Source organism: Triticum aestivum, chromosome 4D, assembly GCF_018294505.1.
Source record: "Triticum aestivum cultivar Chinese Spring chromosome 4D, IWGSC CS RefSeq v2.1, whole genome shotgun sequence".
NCBI classification, from domain to species: domain Eukaryota; kingdom Viridiplantae; phylum Streptophyta; class Magnoliopsida; order Poales; family Poaceae; genus Triticum; species Triticum aestivum.
This window is the reverse complement of record NC_057805.1, coordinates 352,166,649-352,184,724: the sequence shown is the minus strand read 5'-3', so window position 1 is coordinate 352,184,724 and position 18,076 is coordinate 352,166,649. Positions and strand designations below refer to the sequence as shown.

General features: G+C 45.5%; 3 protein-coding genes across 5 annotated transcripts; all 3 read right to left on the bottom strand.

The window, feature by feature from the left end:
• Nucleotides 1-2,250: 2,250 nt before the first annotated feature.
• On the bottom strand, nucleotides 2,251-4,675 carry LOC123100020 (transcription factor bHLH123). Of its 2 annotated transcripts, none has more exons than XM_044522021.1 (9): nucleotides 4,528-4,675; nucleotides 4,155-4,259; nucleotides 4,027-4,078; nucleotides 3,822-3,925; nucleotides 3,629-3,723; nucleotides 3,344-3,499; nucleotides 3,118-3,192; nucleotides 2,959-3,024; nucleotides 2,251-2,845 (listed from the first exon to the last, which is right to left on the bottom strand). In XM_044522021.1, the coding sequence occupies exons 2-9, from the start codon at nucleotides 4,207-4,209 to the stop codon at nucleotides 2,630-2,632; spliced, it is 819 nt and encodes a 272-aa protein (XP_044377956.1). In that variant the 5' UTR covers nucleotides 4,210-4,259; nucleotides 4,528-4,675; the 3' UTR covers nucleotides 2,251-2,629. The 2 variants fall into 2 exon arrangements, with proteins under 2 accessions (XP_044377956.1, XP_044377957.1); XM_044522022.1 differs by having other exon boundaries at nucleotides 3,822-3,922.
• Nucleotides 4,676-6,039: 1,364 nt separating this feature from the next.
• Nucleotides 6,040-9,985, bottom strand: LOC123097866 (uncharacterized). 2 transcript variants are annotated; one of them, XM_044519715.1, is made up of 2 exons: nucleotides 9,158-9,985; nucleotides 6,040-6,339 (listed from the first exon to the last, which is right to left on the bottom strand). In XM_044519715.1, exons 1-2 carry the CDS (start codon nucleotides 9,889-9,891, stop codon nucleotides 6,336-6,338), a joined length of 738 nt encoding a protein of 245 aa, XP_044375650.1. In that variant the 5' UTR covers nucleotides 9,892-9,985; the 3' UTR covers nucleotides 6,040-6,335. The 2 variants fall into 2 exon arrangements, with proteins under 2 accessions (XP_044375650.1, XP_044375649.1); XM_044519714.1 differs by lacking the exon at nucleotides 6,040-6,339 and having other exon boundaries at nucleotides 8,933-9,982.
• A 4,300-nt stretch (nucleotides 9,986-14,285) lies between these two features.
• On the bottom strand, nucleotides 14,286-16,739 carry LOC123100018 (histone-lysine N-methyltransferase family member SUVH2-like). The gene has a single exon (XM_044522020.1). It carries the CDS (start codon nucleotides 16,633-16,635, stop codon nucleotides 14,596-14,598), a length of 2,040 nt encoding a protein of 679 aa, XP_044377955.1. The 5' UTR covers nucleotides 16,636-16,739; the 3' UTR covers nucleotides 14,286-14,595.
• Between the last annotated feature and the right edge of the window lie 1,337 nt (nucleotides 16,740-18,076).

Sequence of the window (18,076 nt, the reverse complement as noted above, 5' to 3'; positions counted from 1 at the left end):
GTCGGTAATATCTGATTTTATTGTGAAGTTCTTTTGTTACATTAATGGGAGCACTATATCTCCAAATAGTCCATTCTATAGTAACACTATGTCTCCATATAGTCCAATTGCTATATTTCCATACCGCCAAAGTACATCATTATCTATCAGTAACCTTATATTGATCCAGATTATGTTCTATTGAGGACTTCTCAAGCCTCAATCTCTACCATTTATAAGATCCACAATTATGTCTGTTTTTCTTGAAACTATTTCAAGTTATAGCCCGATAGTTAATTCGTATCAGTCATGAAGTTGCCTTGTGTAACCTTCACAACAAATATTTTGTGTAACTCTTTACAACAATCTCTTCATCTCCTCCAAGGACAAGAAGCAAAAAAGACTTCGTCCAATTGAGGAACTTAATCTTTAAGTAATTACCCTAGCGAACCTCTCTAGAGTCACCATGGTATTTACTCTTAACGATTCGTTCATAAGAACCATATGGCTTTGTACATTTGATAGCATATATGATGAATTCAATCTCTGAAGTAAATTGAATTCTATTCATTCACACATGCTCATCAACTATTGATTTCTGCATAATGTTATGCTAAGTGACATTTTGAGAAAATATTTTCATCTTTTAAATTCTTTAAAACTTTGTCACAGTACATGTCTTAGCATAATCAGATGTTTCAATCTATCTATATATAGATTTTCATTCAATAAATGTAAGTCCTTTTAAAAACATAATTTTAATATTTTGTGCTAATATACTTTATATTAATTCGGATCAAGTGATATGTCATACAGATGTAAGATCAGAGATGTCATAGAGCTCCCACTAAACTTCTTGTATCCACAAGCTTCTTGATAAACTTAAAATTCACCAATTACTTTGTCAAATTTCCAGCTACTTGATACTTTATTTCAAATCATACACATGACCTTGAAATATTTATATCATTCCGGTATTCCCAACAAAACCTTTTATTTGTATCTTTTATGCATCCTGTTTGAAATCTCTTTCAAATAGTTTTGTTACTAATATGTTATATATCGATAACACTCACCTTTGTAATCCATTAATACTTTTAGTATTGCTACTAACAAGAAGATTTGATAAGATCAATTCTTCCATTCCTACAAAACTCTTTTGTAATACTTTTCTTTCCGTATCATTTATCCATGAATAATCGAAGATCCATTTATACACCTTCTGAAGATTTTTCCAAGTTCAAAACTTGTTCCTTGCATATGGACTTCACATTGGATTTAAATGGTTTGAGTAATACTTATCTTAGCTGGGCACCGTCACTGATTTCTCGTAGTGTGTTGGTTTTATCTTCTTTTAAGACGAAATACTCAGTAGATTCAACAATCTTCTTGACCTTTGCATTTTGTTACAGACTTAACTACATCTAATGTAGTAGTTTCTTTGCTTAGTTTTATAACAAAAATATTTCAGCATATTTCTGGTTTAGTCTTGTTATAGCTTTAAGCCAGAGATTAATTATGTCAATAAGTTGTATCATCCTGTATCTTAGCTACATCTAATGTAGCAGTTTCTTTGCTTAGTTTGAAAGAAGTTTAAAAGGGGAAAATGTTTTCTCAAAATGTCATGAGCTGGCATGAGATCGAGTTTATGCGAACATTAAATCAAACAAATCGTACAGGTACAGACTTAGATGAAATATCACTAAATCTCATCTAGCAAATTCGAAAGGAAAAAACTAGTTACACTCTCCTCTAGATACACAGTCGAACCAAAAAAGAAAAAAGAAAATAAAAAAAGACACATGACCCTCCACAAAAAGCTACAGCCCACAAAATAACCTAACACACAAAACATAAAAACACTCACTAAAAAAGTCTTATTGTGCCTATTGTTTCACGACGGATGAACATAAAAAAACGTCACAACGACAACGAGCACAGCTCGAAAGCACATATATATGAATTAGATGGGACATTGTTAGCTCTCATCTAGACGCGAATTAGCAAAACTAATCTGAAACGGAACCCCGTATCGCGCCGCGAAAACGGCCCAACAAAAGATTCAGGCGCGAGCAAGCCGACAAGTAGACACCAGACGGACGACGCAACACGGTGCGCGCGCAACAAAACAACCTACAATCAAGATTTTCACGACATTTCAAGCAAACAAATGGAAAAAGTGAAAAGAGTTCTTGAATTTAAAACAAATAAATAAAGAAAAGAAATAAAAAATAGAAAAAAGGGGTCAAACCCAATTGCAAATTCCTTAGACCTTGCGTCACTCACTAATGGAAGAAGTTGATATTTATTTTTGAGGAACTAAGCGGAAGAGATTAAACAGATAGCGTTACTAGACTGCCAAATAACATAAAGAAGTCCAGGTTTGCATGGTACTCGTATATAATATAATCATGAGAATAAAACTAGAGCCTGTATTTATCCATGAAACTAGATATATATCCGTAGGAGCTTAACAATTCTCTTTTTGCCAGTGACGTTTCACCAGTGAAGTTATTCTAGGCTTCTACTTCGGCGTGAGCTAGCTAGCATTGTGAATTTGTCATAGAAGGACGCGGTGACGATTATCTGGTTCCCGTACCGTTCATCTACACATAGACTCTAACCAACGTAATCTTCTTCATCAGTTGAGCTACAGAGCAGCGAACCAAGCACCCCCGACGTCGGCGTGAGCGCGGCCGTGGTCACGCTCACGCGCGGCGCCGGACACGAGGCTCACGACGGCCGGCGACAGCGGGGCCACGCAGAGGCCACGCCGGCGCAGGCCCGTCGCGGGCTCTTCTCCGGCATCCCGCGACGACGGCAGCGGCGAGGAGGAGCTCTCTCCGGGGTAGGGCGCGGCCAGGATCTGCGGCAAGAGACAGGAAAAAAATGCACCGGTGAGACACCGCGTGTGACATGCAGAAATGACGAGACACTCAGGCGCCGGTTGACGATGCGGGTCTAGCGCGCGGCGGTCACCTGGATTTGGTCGTGGAGGTTCCTGATGCAGGCGGCGGCCTCGTGGAGAACCGACGCGGTGTCCGTCTGCAAGATGTGCATGGATCGATCGTGTTCAGGAGCGGCTTCAGGCTACTTCATGGAGAGCCAAGAAAACGGTAGCATGCACACTTTTTTTACCTTGCCGTAGGGGGAGACCAGCTGCTGCAGCGCGGTGATCTTGTCCCCCAGCTTCTGGCTCCTCTTGCACGGCGCCTGCATGGATGCAACTGCTTTGTCAAAATCGTCTTGTTCCGTGCAGCTGATCAAGCTAGCTAGTTTCACTTCAAGTGTACTGTCTGACAGACACACGGCCCTGTTATGAATCCAGCAGATAAAAAAGGGGACAAGGCAAACGCAACGTCACCTTGGCAGCTGCTGTAGTATTTCTTGGCTTTGCGTTGCTGCCCTGCAGCCGGCTGTCCGTCGTCGTTGTCTTGCGCCTCTTGGAGCCACTGAAGCTGCTTCCGTCACAGACCACCGGCTCGCTCTCGCCGCCTGCTGCCGTCCATCTCACAGGATGCTGACAGAAAAACAAACATGCCAACAAACGTAAACACCACATCACCTTCGGTTTTTGTATCTTGAGATCGGTCGATCACGGGATTAGAAGAGAAGATGGCAATAATAATAATAGAGTAAAGAGCAGTACGGTGGCAGCAGTGGGTGGCTGGGTCTGGGCGTAGCCGAAGTGCATGAACGCAGCAGGCCTGCCGTCGCCGCCGTAGGCAGAACCGTCTCCCATTCCTAGGTTCATCGGCGAGCAGCGAGATCAGATCAGAGCAGAAACAAGTAAGCAAAGAGAAAACCCCAACTGTATGTACACGAAGTAAATAAGGGCGTACCGAAATAGCTCTCGGAACTGCGCGTGGCGAAGAGAGCCGGCGCCGGAAGGCTCTGAAGCGACGACATGTGGTGGCAGAGATGGCCGTAGTCGGCGGCGATCCTGCTGCTCACGGGGAAGGAACAAGTCCATCAGCCACTTCACGCGGGTAACCATGGAGACTCCTGTGGTAGTAATATGGAGCCCAGACAGGTTTGACAACTTACATTCCGTCGAAACCCGCGGATCCGGGCGCCGAACTGGAGGATTCACATTTCACTGCAATTGGAAACAGAAGATGATTTCAGAGAGATTATCACAGAGAACCGCGTGGCAGGGAGAACGTGAAACGCACCGTAGTCGTCGCTGAAGGGCAGCAAGAGCGGGGACGGCGCAGAGCAGTTCCACATTGTGGTTGCGATCAGACTCGATCTGGCAGCAGCTCGCAGGATTTCATCACCTGGAACGGAAGCGAAGACACATTCAGTTCCGGTGAGGCAAAAAGAAGAGTCGAAACATGAACCACACGGTACGAGATTCCAACTTTATTCTGGTGATCTACAGCTCGGGGACACGAACTTCGAGAGCAATATGAACAACTGGTTGTTGACCAGAAAAAATATTTAAAAAAACCCTACAAGATTCAAACCGCACGAGAAGTGGAAGAGGAAGAAAGAAGAAGATTCAGAATCCACCACAACAAGATGAAGAAAACACTAATAAACAACCTGCTCCTCAACGTCGCTCTGCAATGCAGAAGGAGAGGAAGAAGGATGAAACCGTAAGGCTCATGTGTAGAGGAGAAGAGAAGAGGAGAGAAGCCGCTCTGCTAGCAGTTCATTCCAACTACTCCGCTAATTAAGTAGTAGTCCGAGGTGCACCTATATATAAATGCGTGGGTTGCTTTTGCCTTCCCCTCTTCGTCTCCTGCCGTTTTCACTCTTCTCCTGGAATTGCAGCAGTAGTAGTAGTACGTAGCTTGCCAAAATAAACACGTGAGAGAGAGGAGAGACGCCAAGGAAATCAAAGGAGCTCACGGGAACACGGGATGGAGAAGGCCATTATACCTCATCATCCTTAAATAGCAGGGCCACCACCCCTCCCGGTTCTCGTAAATAAATCCAAGCCCCGGCCGTTCATGGCCGTTCAACCCACATACTACTAACATGCATTGACTTATTACACGCAGATGTCATTAGTACTACTGGCATGATGATTGGCTCAAGGCTGATCTGATCCAATCACTGTTGCAAATGCGTTACCATCTGTTGGCATTCTATCATCTACTGTTACCGAGCCAACTGCGCGGCTTTGGCAATGTCATGTAGTGCTAGAAAACGAGATTTTTTTGGCGCAGGGCGCTTGTCCTGCCGTCGTGACGGCTGACGAGTGTCGGGACGCCGGTCCGTGTCCGGTTGACCGCTGTCCCAACTCACCAAGGGTTTGGTTTCTTTATCGTGTCAGGGTCAGTTCGAGGCTGCGGCACAGTGTTTTTTATGGCGGCCGATGGACCAGACACCCGAGACCGAGCCGCGGGGCCAAGGCCGGCCCGGCCCCATTGTTTGTTTAAGCATCGCGTTTCTGTTTGAGCTGCGATGGCCTCGCTTGTTTTCCTGAGACATCACAGCTCATGAGGCGCCAAAACAGCAGCCGATCGCAGCTTTCGTCGCGACAAGGAAGAGTGTTTTTGAAGTTTTTTTTTTTTGAAAGAATGTTTGTGAAGTTTCAACGGCTTGGATCGGCCGAGCCTCGAAGCAGAGCAGATCGCTTGGAAGGCAGACGCTACCACCTCGCAGTATAAAAAAGAAGATCTTAATAATCCTCTCAAGGAAAAGAAAAAGGAAACTTCATTGACGTCAGTTAGCTACAATAACTTTGATGCGTTCATCAACGGTATACTCCCTCCGATCCAAATGAATTGTGCAAGTTGTACTAACTGCATTTGTTAGCCAGAAACAAAATGTGAATGCCAATATTCCGCATCCGGCACTTTGTTTTGTTCAAAAACGCAGCAAAATATGCTGCCAAACATAGACGCTCGCTCGGTCCTCTCACGCCCAGACTCGAAATCCAGCGTTTTCCCCTGAACACGGTGGCGTGCACAGAGACATCAATGTGTTGTGGAAGAAACGCAAACGCGCGGTTGCAGTGGCTAAAAAAGGATAGATCAGGCTCAACAAATAGATGCACCAAGTCAAGAAGTTAACGCCTGCGGCCTGCCGTTTCAAGACCAAGTTGAAAAGAAGAGACTACTACTAGAACCCAAGCCTTTTTGGTACTCCCTCCATAAAAAAAGAGTATAAGAGTGTTTATATTTCTTTACAGAGGGGGTAACTGCTAGACAAATTTCACCACTTCATTTGATCCCAGACGCGGTTTCACGTCAAGTTTTTCCGGTGCGTGATTTCCGACCGTGTCCCCTCGCCTGCTTTAGCAAGTTATAAGAAGCAGTCGCCTTCACGCGTGCCGTCTTAGTAACCTAGAATAGTTCATGCTGACAAGTCCACAACTGTAGCTCAGCCCTTGGCCTCCTCCTCTATCTGCAGCAGATCAGACGGCAATTGTTTTCACCAAGCTATGATTTGCAAGATAAAAGAATGGAGAACGAAATTTGACTCGGTTCGTGGTTATCACAGAGAACCGTTTCATCGCGTGACAAATCAAGGGTTAGAGTATTGATTCAGCGGTGCTAAATGACATATACATGCCCCACATTGACCAGGGCGACTGTGGTATCAACCACTTCAGGCTTAACCTACTGCAAAGCTCTTAATCTATGCACATAACATGTAAGCAGAAGAGGGCAAACGAGCCCAGTGTCGTGATTCGTATCATCGAAATCTTGTGCCTAGAAAGCTTGCATTTGGCTGATACTGCCCAGGAGAATCAGGATTCATCTACGTGGCAGGTTCATTCAACCAGAAAATATGCCACATTCCATAACGCTGGAAGATCGTTCGCCCTCCATACACATATATGGAAGCAGGTGGGTGACCAGGGGAAACAAGGTACTCCATTCGTAAAGAAATATAAGAGCGTTTAGATCACTAAAGTAGTGATCTAAACGCTCTTATATTTCTTTACAGAGGGAGTAAGAGACAAACGACTCAAGAGTTTCAGGTAGATTATACCTTGCCAGTACAGATCATTACACCAAACTAAGACAGCCAGGATGACGTAACGCATACATCTCACTTAACTACAAGGCGGCAGACAAGAAAAATGATGCAGAGATAGATGGCAAAAAATAGGAAGAACAAAGCGTGAAGGCTAACCCATTTGACTTTCACATGGATAGTCGAAAGTGCAACCAGGGCACCCAAGCTACACAAGACAAAGACATAAGACTGAAGTCACCGCAGAGAAAAACATTGCGTGCAGGCTAACCCATTTTGAAATGCAGGCGGCATCTAAATGAAGCAAATTATCAGACTTGGAAGAAACCATATAGATACACAGCTAATCATACACGAAAGTGACTCGAAACAATAACCTTTATGCATTACGGCAGCAAACACAGATTTGGAAGATGCAAGGTAACTAAATATAGAGTAAAGCTCAACGATTGATATGTCAGATAAGATACTCGATTTGCGAAGCTCTTGGTTTATAGTAAAGAGAATCTTGACTCTTATGCAGGACATCCTTGTTGTCGATTTTCGGTGACGGAACAGAACTGAAAGCTTGAATAGTCAAATGATAGGAGTTCAGGTGTCTCCGTCAAGGATAGACTAAATTACCAAAGCCCTATATGACCAATAATAACAATCAGCACCTCCTACCATAAATATCAGGCCCTTGATAACTAGAATGGATTTAGAAATAGTTCACTAAAAGAGTAAAAAATTCTAGTATTGCATATTTTCATGACCAGTACTATGATAGAGTGAGATGCATGTCTATTTGATTTTCAGCACAGGCTTGTAAAACATTTCTCTATCTAAATCTTGATTGAAGATTTATTAAACTCTTCACTGAAAGTCAAACATTACATAAGCCGTGGCCTGTGGGCAACAAAACCAATTTAGTTCACTTAAGTATAGCCCTCCAACAAGATATGCATGTAGACCACTTCAACATCTCTGGAAGCAAAACACAGCCAGCAGTCAGAATAGGGTGAATATATCTTCAGGCTATCGGGAAACGCAGCAAAACCTTTGAGGTTTAGAAGATTAAGTATAGCCCTCCCACAAGATAAGGATCAGAAAGGGCGCATATATCTCAGGCTTTAAGAAAGTCAAACATTACAGAAGCTGTGGACAACAAATACAATTTAGTTAATTTAATATATCTGTACATAAGTATAGCCCTCCCACAAGATAAGGGTCAGAAAGGGACTTTGTCACTAAACCTTACACTAGCAAGTAACAACTGAAGTTGTAACTCCGAAAATCGAGAAGCACAAGTGCAGTACAGTTCAGTAAGACCAACACAATATGAACATTGTCACCAGTAGAGTTTTGAACATTCAAGAGGATTTTAGGGCCAACCAACAGCTCTAGAAACCATCTAAAGATCATTGATAATGAAACGAAGGAGCAATGAGATGATGAAATGCAACCCAAATCCATTATTCTTATTCAGGCTTTAGGCAAGAAAAACAAACAATCCTACTGAGTTTCCTTGGGGAATGATCACCAGTACAATTACATAGTCGGAAAATCCAAAGGTCGAATCAGGGGATTAAAAAATAATTCTGGCCCATCTTCATCAATTGTGTTCAAGGTTAGTATCAGAATAGGTCACTAAGAGGAAATTCAGTTCGACTCACACCAAAGTGGACAACAACTAAACAGTGTTTCACCGAAGTGGTCTACCTATGTTTGATCTCTTTGCCCTTTCCCCATAAATACATTATTACCTCTATAAGAGAGTAGATTAAAGGTGCTCCTCACTCTTCTAGGCTTTAGACATAATCACCTGGTGGTACTAACCACTACAATTTCACCGCTAACGTAAGTTATAAAAGTTCCAATGCACTTACAGGCTTGCAGCAGTATAAGTGTATAACAAGTAAACAAGAGGATGTGAAGTAAGTATGAACAAATATTGACAAGTAATTAGCAGAGGCTTATGTGTTATCTCCAATCTGTATCCTGGTAGATTCATACGAGGAGAAAAAAATGAGCTAACTCAAGAAACAGCACATATTTGTAGTGTTGAATAAAAACTCCATCCCAAAACCCAGTGGGCACATTGTGTATATCATGCCAAAAGTGAATTACAGAGCCTTTCTCCTTAGATCAAAAGAGACCGCTTAAACATGCATTAGAGAAAAAAGATTAAACTTTATTGGCTCTGCCCCTGGTATTGATGCATTCACTTCGAGCAGCCCGGTGGACTGCTAGAAAGGATTACCTTGCAGGCGCTGCTGCAGGGGCATTTACCACGTTCCTGCGCACCACCCTGGGGCCTCCGCCATTGCCATTCAAATTCAAGCCATTGGCACTGTCCCCATCACCCACAATCAAATCCCGAAGGCCCGAGGTCAGGTCCTTCTCTCTCTTCTCTTTCTCCTTCTGCTTGGCCCTGGCAGCGGCGGCAGCGAGCGGCTCGAAGTGGTTCCCGTAGATGTACTCGGCGGAGTAGCCGTCCTCGTCGTCAAAGAGCATGACGTGGCCGTGCCACTCCCACACGCGGTACTCCCCGCCGGCCTCGTCGTGGAACCCGACGCAGACGTGGTGGTCGCCGACGGCAACGGACTGGCCCGAGTTGGGCTTAAGGGCGTCCCCGTCGCCGGCGAGCACCATCCTGACGATCTCCTTCTCCAGCTTGGCCTCCTCCCGCGAGAGCATCCGGCGCCGCCTGGCCTCCCCGGAGGCCTCCCCGTCGGAGAGGCCGCCGTCCTCCCCTTCTTCGTCGTCTTCATCGTCGGACTCGCCCGTCGCGGCGGTGAGCGCGGCGAACTCGTTGAGGAGGAAGTCGTCGAGGTCCTGGGTGAGGAAGGAGTTGGTGTCGAGGAAGGGCGGGCGGAGCTGGACGCGGCTCATCAGGTTCTGGAGGAAGAGCGCGTCGACCGGCGCCGCGGAGGGGGCGGGGCCGCCGTCGGCGGCGGCGGAGGGGCGGGGCGGCTGCGGCGAGGGAGGGGCCATGGGCGTGGTAGGGTTTTGGGTTTGGGGGCGCGTGGGAGTGGGCTTGTGTTGTGTGGATGCAGACCTGCAGATAGGCGAAGGGAACGATCAGAGAGAGGTTGTTGGATGTGAGAGACGGGGAGATATTTTTCTTGGGACTGCAGGAGATGGGCTTCATAAGGCCGGGCCTTATTGTACAAATCAGTTTATAGGCTTTATCGGGCTTATGAAGCCCCACTTATGCGGGCTTGTAAGCAGTAAGTACATTATTATTACGCTAACATATTCTAAAAAAATGTTACGCTAAAAACAACTAACAAGCAGCGTATTTCATTCCCGCCGTCATCACACTAGGTCTATTTCTCGCTAACCTCGCCTCTGGCACGGCGGTACTGAGCCGGTCAAGTATTGTAGTTGCGGCGCGAGTTTTTTTCTTGGTGGTTTCTTATTGGTTTTTAACTTTTGGTAATGGTTTTCTTTTGTTTTTCTTTAGGTTTTTTCTGACATGTTTTTACACCGGTTCATTTCTTTTCCTTTTATTTTTTATTTTCAAATAAATTGATTTTTCTAAACTTTAAAACTTTTGTCAAATTCGTTACATTTTCTCCATTCTTTAAACCGTTTCCAAGTTTATGAACTTTTTCAAATTCATTAACTTTTTTCTTTACGAAAGTTTTCTAATTTAAGATTTTTTTTCCAAAATTTGTGAACTTTTTTTAAATCCACGAGCTTTTTCTCAAATTCATGGTTTTTAGAAATTTCGTGATTTTTATTCAATTATGAACTTTTCTTCATTCATTTTTTCCTAATTACAATTTTCCAAGTCTTGAACTTTTTGAGAATTCATGAGCCTTTTACCGAAATTTCATGAAATTTTATCAAATCTGTTTGTGAATTCTTTAAAAAATTGTGAACTTTTTTTTTGAATTTTTTCATTTTTTGCGGACTTTTACAAAATAGGAAGTTTCCAAGTATTGAAATTTCCTCAAATTTGCGAAAAAAATCACATTTCATATTTATTTTCCATAAGTCAACGGGAAACTCTCCTTGTCAACTGTCAATAGTCATCGACCGATCGATAGTCAATGGGCGTTGGTCCACTAGTTTAACGATATAAAAATGCGTTGTTGGGCCGTTACCTTAGGTGGTGCCAAACGCGCTAATTAGGATGTCTTTGTGTATAGGAACCGTCAACCAGCGATCACGAGCTCCCCCTCAGAGCTTTGCAAAGATCCCCGTGGACGCTGGTGTCCGACAAGGAAGAGGAGGCTCAGCAGCTGTGGTGTATAGAGATAGATATGACCATTTTCTCGGAAGTTCAGCTCTAGGCATTCAGGGAGTTACGACCCCGCCACATTAGAGGCTATCGCATGTAGAGAAGCAATATCTTTGGCGGAGGATCTCCATACTCAAAAGTTAATTATTGCTTCAGACTCGAAACAAGTGGTGGAAGATATCAAGAACTTTAGCCGTGGCACCTACGGGGTCATTATTAGTGAGATTAATGTAAGAGCGTCGTTAGTTTGGTGTAATTTTACTTTTGAAGGTCGTGCAGTCAATTTTGAGGCACATAGTTTAGCCAAGTTTGCTTTATCACTAGATCCAGGACGTCACCTTTGGTTTGGTGATTCCCACGATGTGAACTGTATCCCACACGTTGTAGCTTATGATGAATGAAAACTTGGGTTTCCCTCAGAAAAAAGGATGTCTGTGTGTCTTGGTGTTGCGAGAAACAATCGGTCTCTTGCCATCAAGCTTATGGGACATAGCCCAATCCACAATTCACATGCTCACTCTTCACGCTCACATCCAGATTGGGCATCTAGAATAAAAAACCCTATTTGACACTCTCTATGTCAAAGGGTTGACTAATCGCATAGGCAATTCGGCCGACCCATCTCCCACTATACATATAGTCGTGCGGTTTTGGTTTTGAGGACTTCCTCCCCAGTCGGTTTTTACCGATTCTGGGAACCTTGTGGAAGATCCTTGAACCGATATTTTTTTCTTTTTATTTTTTGCTCCTTTTGTTTTCTTTGTGTTTTTTATTTCAAAATATGTTTGAGAATTTCAAATATTGTTGGAAATTTCAAAAAAAGTTTCGTATTTTTGAAAATTGTTTGGAGTTCCATAAAATGTTCACCTTTCAAAACAGAATCATTTTATACAAAATTACACGATAAAAATTATTTGCCTTTAACAAAAATTGAACGGGAATTTAACAAATTTTATATTCTAATATTTTGTGTGCTAATTTGAAAATTCCTGTATTTGAAAAAATATTAAGGAAATTTAAAAAGTGTTAGTATTTTAAAAAATGGTAAAATCTTTTCAAAAATTTCTTTTCTTTCTCAAAAAGCATTCTTTTAAAAAAATTGTTCATAGATGCAAAAAAATTGTGTTTTCAAATTTTATTCACAAATACAAATAATGTTAGCATTTTCCTTTTTTCGGAGTTTCAAAAAATGTCCGCGTTTAAAAAACTAGAATTTCTAAAAATAAATCCATTTTTCAAAAATTGTTCATAATTCAAAAAATGTTAAAGTTTCAAATAAATTGTTTGAACATTTTGGAACTTACGCTTTTAAAAAAAATCCACTTTTTGCAAAAAGAAACACGTTCGAAATTTTAGAAAATGTTTGATCTAATGCTGCTAATAGTTCTTAAACCTCGGCGCTATCTATTAATCAGCAAATATGTTAAACTCGGCTTGTTAGCAACAGGTGAGGTCGTGTGTTCAAACTCGGGCAAGCGCATGATTTTTTGGAATTTGGCATAGTCGGCTCCCCCTTTGGGGCCGGCCGTGTTCGCTGCCGTGTTGTGCGTCGCGCGACCTCGCAGCAAAATGTGGCATATAGGAGCTCCCGTCTTGAATTTAATAACTGAAAAATGAATTTTTGTAAGGGCCTAAAGCCACATATTAAACACCACTTGTCCTTACAAAATACATCCATATAGTAAAACCCAAACTTCATTCAAATTCATGAGATGTTGAAGTCTTCTTTCTCCTACATCTACCGGCGGTGCGCCATGAGTATAGCTCGATGCCACCTGTGGGCCTCCTCTTCGGTGAAGCAAACTTTTTATTCCTAGGCGCTTGTGGAAGTAGCGGTCATGAAGTCATCGATGCAGATCAAAAGACGCCGATGGCCGTGATCTGGGATGCAAATCACCGCCCCGGAGAAGAAAACACAGATAATGGAATGTAGAAACTCCAAAGACAATAAAAGCCAGCCGCATCCAGTTGGATACACCAGAAAACTAAACCAACCCGATCCCGATTTTTGGCAGCATCAATGCAATGTTGATGGAAAACAACCGAGCAAAGATCTTTGACGTCCTGAGAAGTTAAGATAGAAGGACACGACACTTCCTTTGGGTGGAGAAACGAGGGTGACACCATAGGTTTGGAACCGATGCAAAGTGACCACAATCATATGGACACATGACATAGCTCAGATTCCCGAGCAACCAAAATTTAGGTAGCATCAATGCAATGTTGATGGAAAGCAACCGAGCAAAGATCGTGACGTTCTAAGATGTTCAGACAGAATGACGCGACACTTCCTTTGGGTGAGAAACGAGGGTGACACCATAGGTCTGCAACCGATGCAAAGTGATCACAATCATATGAACACCTAACAGCTCAGATTCCCGGACACCCGAATTTTAGGCAGCATCAATGCAGTGGGTGACAAGGAGGTAAATCTTCTCAAGATGCTGTCAAATTGAAGTGTGTGGGCACGATTGTTAGCTAGAGTACTTTATAAACCGTAGTATTCTGAATACTTCCCTTTTGTGTGTGTGTGCAAGTATTTGAGAAAGAGACCTCGACCCCCTTTTTCTAACCGGATTAAAAAAACGTGATTTTTAGGGATGAAAGTATTCATTGCCCACGCAATCAAATACCGAGATTTTAGATTACCATGTATTTAAAAAAAACTATGTTACTACCAAACTACTACCTCCGTTCTGGTTTATTAGTCCTCTTTGTAATTTGTGCTAAATTTTGACTAAAGATTTAACTGACAAAACATTAGTGCATGTCAATGAAAATTATATCGTTGAATTCGTATTTGAACATAGTTTTCAATGATATGATTTTTAGTGACATGCATGAACATTTCATTAGTTAAATTTATGATCAAAATTTGGCACGGATTACAGTGAGGACTAATAAAGCAGGACATTAATTGACACAGTTTTAGTATAAGTGGGTTTGTTTAGGGCACATTTAGATGTGCCCTAATTATTGCATATCTCAGTCCCTCAATCAAGCCTAAGAAGTAAAAGAAAAAGGAGGGAAATATACACATGAATCTTCCGTAAGATCAATGATTTAAGACTTAGATATGCAATACTTATGGCACATCTAGATGTGCTTTAGCTAAACTGCTAGTCGACTTAGATTTGGATCGGAGGGATTAACTTAACATTCATCCATGTTATGAGATGCAAGGTTCAGAGTCTGATTCGCCACATAAATACGCGATAGAGTTCCTGAATATGAAGGACTGAACGTGTTTTGTGCCAGCCACCTGTACTAAGGTAACTACACCAGCACTTGTGCAAGTAAGCCCTGCCTAAACCCACATCAAGAATGACGAAATGACAAAAGGAAAATTCCCCACCAACAACAGAGACCCGTGAAGCCACCAGCTATTGAGCTTAAGATGCAGTAAAACCTTTTCATCTCTGATCCCTCTCGCCAGTTAACTTTGCAGATCACGGACCGATGCCGTAGTCGATGCTCAGCTCCCGCAGCGGCGGGATGGTGTCCATGGCGAACAACATCAGACGAGGGTACGACTCGTTGTCGTCGCCACGGAGCACCAACTGGACGAACACGTTCGGGGCGCTGCTGTGGCTGATGTAGGGAGCAAAGTTCCTCCTCCGGGACACGTCCAGCACGTAGCGCGGGCGCGGCCCTGCCAAATGTGCGAATCGGGGAGGCTCCTCGGCGTCGTCCGGAAGCGTGGCAGCGGAGGCGTCTCCCCACTCCCTCCATCTCGCCGGAAACTTCCTCGGATCGACGATGCCGCCCCATTCAGTCGACGCGCCGGCGGCATTGCCTTCGTGGTGACTGTCGTCGTCCACGGTAACCACGTCTCCACTGAACTCGCAGACGAAGGCGCCCGGCTGGATCAAGTCCAGTGCCCTGACGCCCCAATCTGTCTGCCTCGACCGGAACACCTCCAGCCGGTGCTGCATCCCCCGCTGCGTCACCCGGTTCGAGCAGCTCGCTGGGCACCCGCACTGCGCGCCACACTCGTACACCACCGGCCTTCCCCTGACGAGCGTGCCGTCGGCATTGTACGCCGGGCCGCCTCCGCCATTCTTCCTCACGCAGGCGCAGCTGCCAGATGACGACGTCCCGCCGCACGACGCCGTCGCATACTGGCAGCACTTGAGACGCCTCGCCGTCCTGGGCAGCACCGGGGGCGCCGGGAAGTCAGGGCGGGCAATGTACTCGAAGCCGAGGGGAGACATGTCTCGATCCACATTGTTGAAGACGGGGACACGGATCACCTCCTTGCCCTTGGACAGGTCTCGAGTGACGTAGCCGCGCGGCCGGATGTTGGAGTCGAGCATGTTCGTGAGATCCCGGGCAGAGCGCCAGATCTTGCTGCCGAGCGGGGCCTGGCCGGGGATGCGAACGAGCTTGAACTTGCAGACCTCGTGGCCTGACTTTCCGGGGCCGTAGGTGATGGAGTCGACCTTGTAGAGGCCGTCGTAGACGTAGAGCTTGGCGCTGGGGCTGGTGTCGCAGTCGTGGCAGCGGATGACGCGTACCTCGACGCCGTACTTGTGGCTGTAGGCGAGCGCGAGGTTGCCGCGCTCGAATTCCTGGTCGGTGTTGTGCTCGACGCCGTGTCGCGGGCGGCCGCCGCTGCCGGTGTAGATAAGGACTTCGCCGTTGTCGTGGTCGTCGAGGTAGCCGCCGGAGGAGACAATGCTGGTGGCGACGGGGTGGCCCTCGCTAACGAGGTTGGCGGGGATGAAGCCGATGCCGGCCTGGGTTTGGTTGTGGAGGCCAACGACTATCAGCTCGGCGCGGTAGCTGAAGACGTCGCCGACGAAGACACCCGGGATGGGACCGACGATGCGCACGTCGCGGTAGAGGCAGAGGCCCTGGGAGAGCATCGTGCTCAGGGCGGTCATGTCGGCGCGCATGCGGCCGCCGCGGTGGTAGATCCCTCGGACCGCCTCGAAGGTGAGGCGCGCCCGGCGCACGAGTGTGCGGACCTCGAGGTGGTCGGCCTCCGCGGTGACGGTGGCGCGCACCATCTCCGGGCCGGCGGTGCCGCGCGCGCGCTTCTTGCCCTTGGCGCTGGCTCTGGCAGTCGAGGAAGAGGCCCGCGCCGGGTCGGCGCTGCGCGGAGCAGGCGGAGGCGGGGGAGGCGTAGAGGAAAGGCTGGCGCTGCGCGGAGCGGGCGGAGGTGGGGGAGGCGGTGGCGAGGGAGGCGATGGCTGGGGAGGTGTGGAGAGGCTGGCGGAGATGGCGTCGAGGCGCCGCTGGGCGAGGCGGAGGCTGTGGGCGAAGTCGGCATGGTCGTCGGGGGAGGGCTCGAGCTCCCGGCGGAGTGTGGCACAGAGCTCGGGGGTGAGAGGCGTCGTCTGGGTCGGGGCCGGGAGCGCGTCGGCGTCGGGTTCGGGCTTGGTGGACACCCGGCGGAGGAGGGCGGCGCAGAGCTCGGCGGTGGGAGCGGGGGCGTCGGGATCTGGCTTGGGGACGAGGAAGGGACGGCCGGGAGCGGACGCCATGGGCGATCGGCGACGGCGGAAGAGGGTTTTTGGGCCCTGGGCTGGGGGCTTTCCTTCTCTCCGCCGTTGGTTGGAGACCGCTCCTGATTTTACTCTGCCATGTGACCACGCTGCTGCCGCCAGCGTCGGGTCTTTTCTACTTCCTCCTGAGGGCAGTTATGCCTTTCCGGATTCCGTAGTTTCAGTCACCATTTCGAGTCGTGGATGGGTTGGTCGGTCGTCGCTGCACGACTTGCGATTAACGCCGTTATTAAGGGTAGGTTGGACGCGAGAATTAAGGATGTCTTGCCTTCAAATATTTGTAGAGAACAACGAGCACAAAATGTAAAATGTAGGGAGAGAAACTTGGAGGCTCTTTCTCATTAATCTTCGGTGGATCATTGTACAAGACAGGGAAATATATTCATACCATGTATAAATCTTTGGTATGAAAATATGTTCATATCATATACTGTAAAGTTAGTACAAAATTAAGCCACTTATTTTGGAACGGAGGAAGTAGTATATTTTTGTTATTGTGAAAGTTTAGATACCATATATATTTGTTATCGTGAAAGTTTAGATTGTTTGGATAAACTTGGCCAAACTTTATATATATTTTTTTGCAAAAAACTTTATAAAATTTGACTTAGGTAAAAGGAAATATGTGGAGTAAATAAAAACGCAGGGAGTATACCTATATGTTCCTTAGCCCATAAGCAATCTTGCTTCACAAGTTTGCTAGACATTTTTATCACCAAGTTACTTCACCTATGAAAGCTTGTCTACAAGATCCCTTGGAGAGGAGGGAACTTGCCATAGTCTAGAAGGAAACTTCTATGGCAAGTTAGCTTAACCAAGGAAACTTGCATGGTAAGTTTCCTTACATATGAGGTTTGATCCTTGATCAAGGTGTCTAGTTTTCGTCAAATAATTATTTGTTAACACGTGGTGTCATAACATTCGCCCTTGGCGATTACCGCGCAAAGCATATACCTCGCTAAAAAATCCTCTAAAAAACCAACAGAAAAAGGGATGAAGAAAAGAGTGCACTATATACGCAAAGTTGCCTCATAAAAAACCTTATGTGAGAAAACCCAATTGAAAAAAGCCTCACTAAAAAAGGTACAATGACTAATCTCATGGATTAGTTGCGGCCTTCAGGACCAATGATCTCCCCGGTTACCTTCTATTGCACATGTTTCCTCATTAAAAACCTTATGCGTGAAAACCAAGTGGGGAAAAGTCACCATGGTCTTCAGGACTGATGATCTTCCAGATCATCTTATATAGGCTATGTCGCGGAGATTTTCTCCCCATAATAATTGCAACTCTCTAAATCGTCTCAACTAGGTCCCCCTACGTTGGTTGACGCCGTATAGTAGGGCTTCGTGTGACCAGAATGCTTGATTCAATCTTCTGGCATCCCTATGGTTGCTCTCCTCAAAGGAAGGACTACTAT

Excerpts from the sequence above, each read along its gene's own strand:
- LOC123100018 (XM_044522020.1), bottom strand. The coding sequence starts at position 16,635 with ATGGCGTCCGCTCCCGGCCGTCCCTTCCTCGTCCCCAAGCCAGATCCC.
- LOC123097866 (XM_044519715.1), bottom strand. The coding sequence starts at position 9,891 with ATGGCCCCTCCCTCGCCGCAGCCGCCCCGCCCCTCCGCCGCCGCCGAC.
- LOC123100020 (XM_044522021.1), bottom strand. The coding sequence starts at position 4,209 with ATGTGGAACTGCTCTGCGCCGTCCCCGCTCTTGCTGCCCTTCAGCGAC. Across the intron at positions 4,079-4,154 it reads GCCCTTCAGCGACGACTACG|TGAAATGTGAATCCTCCAGT; the intron begins GTGCGTTTCACG and ends TTCCAATTGCAG. Across the intron at positions 3,025-3,117 it reads TGGTCTCCCCCTACGGCAAG|ACGGACACCGCGTCGGTTCT; the intron begins GTAAAAAAAGTG and ends CACATCTTGCAG.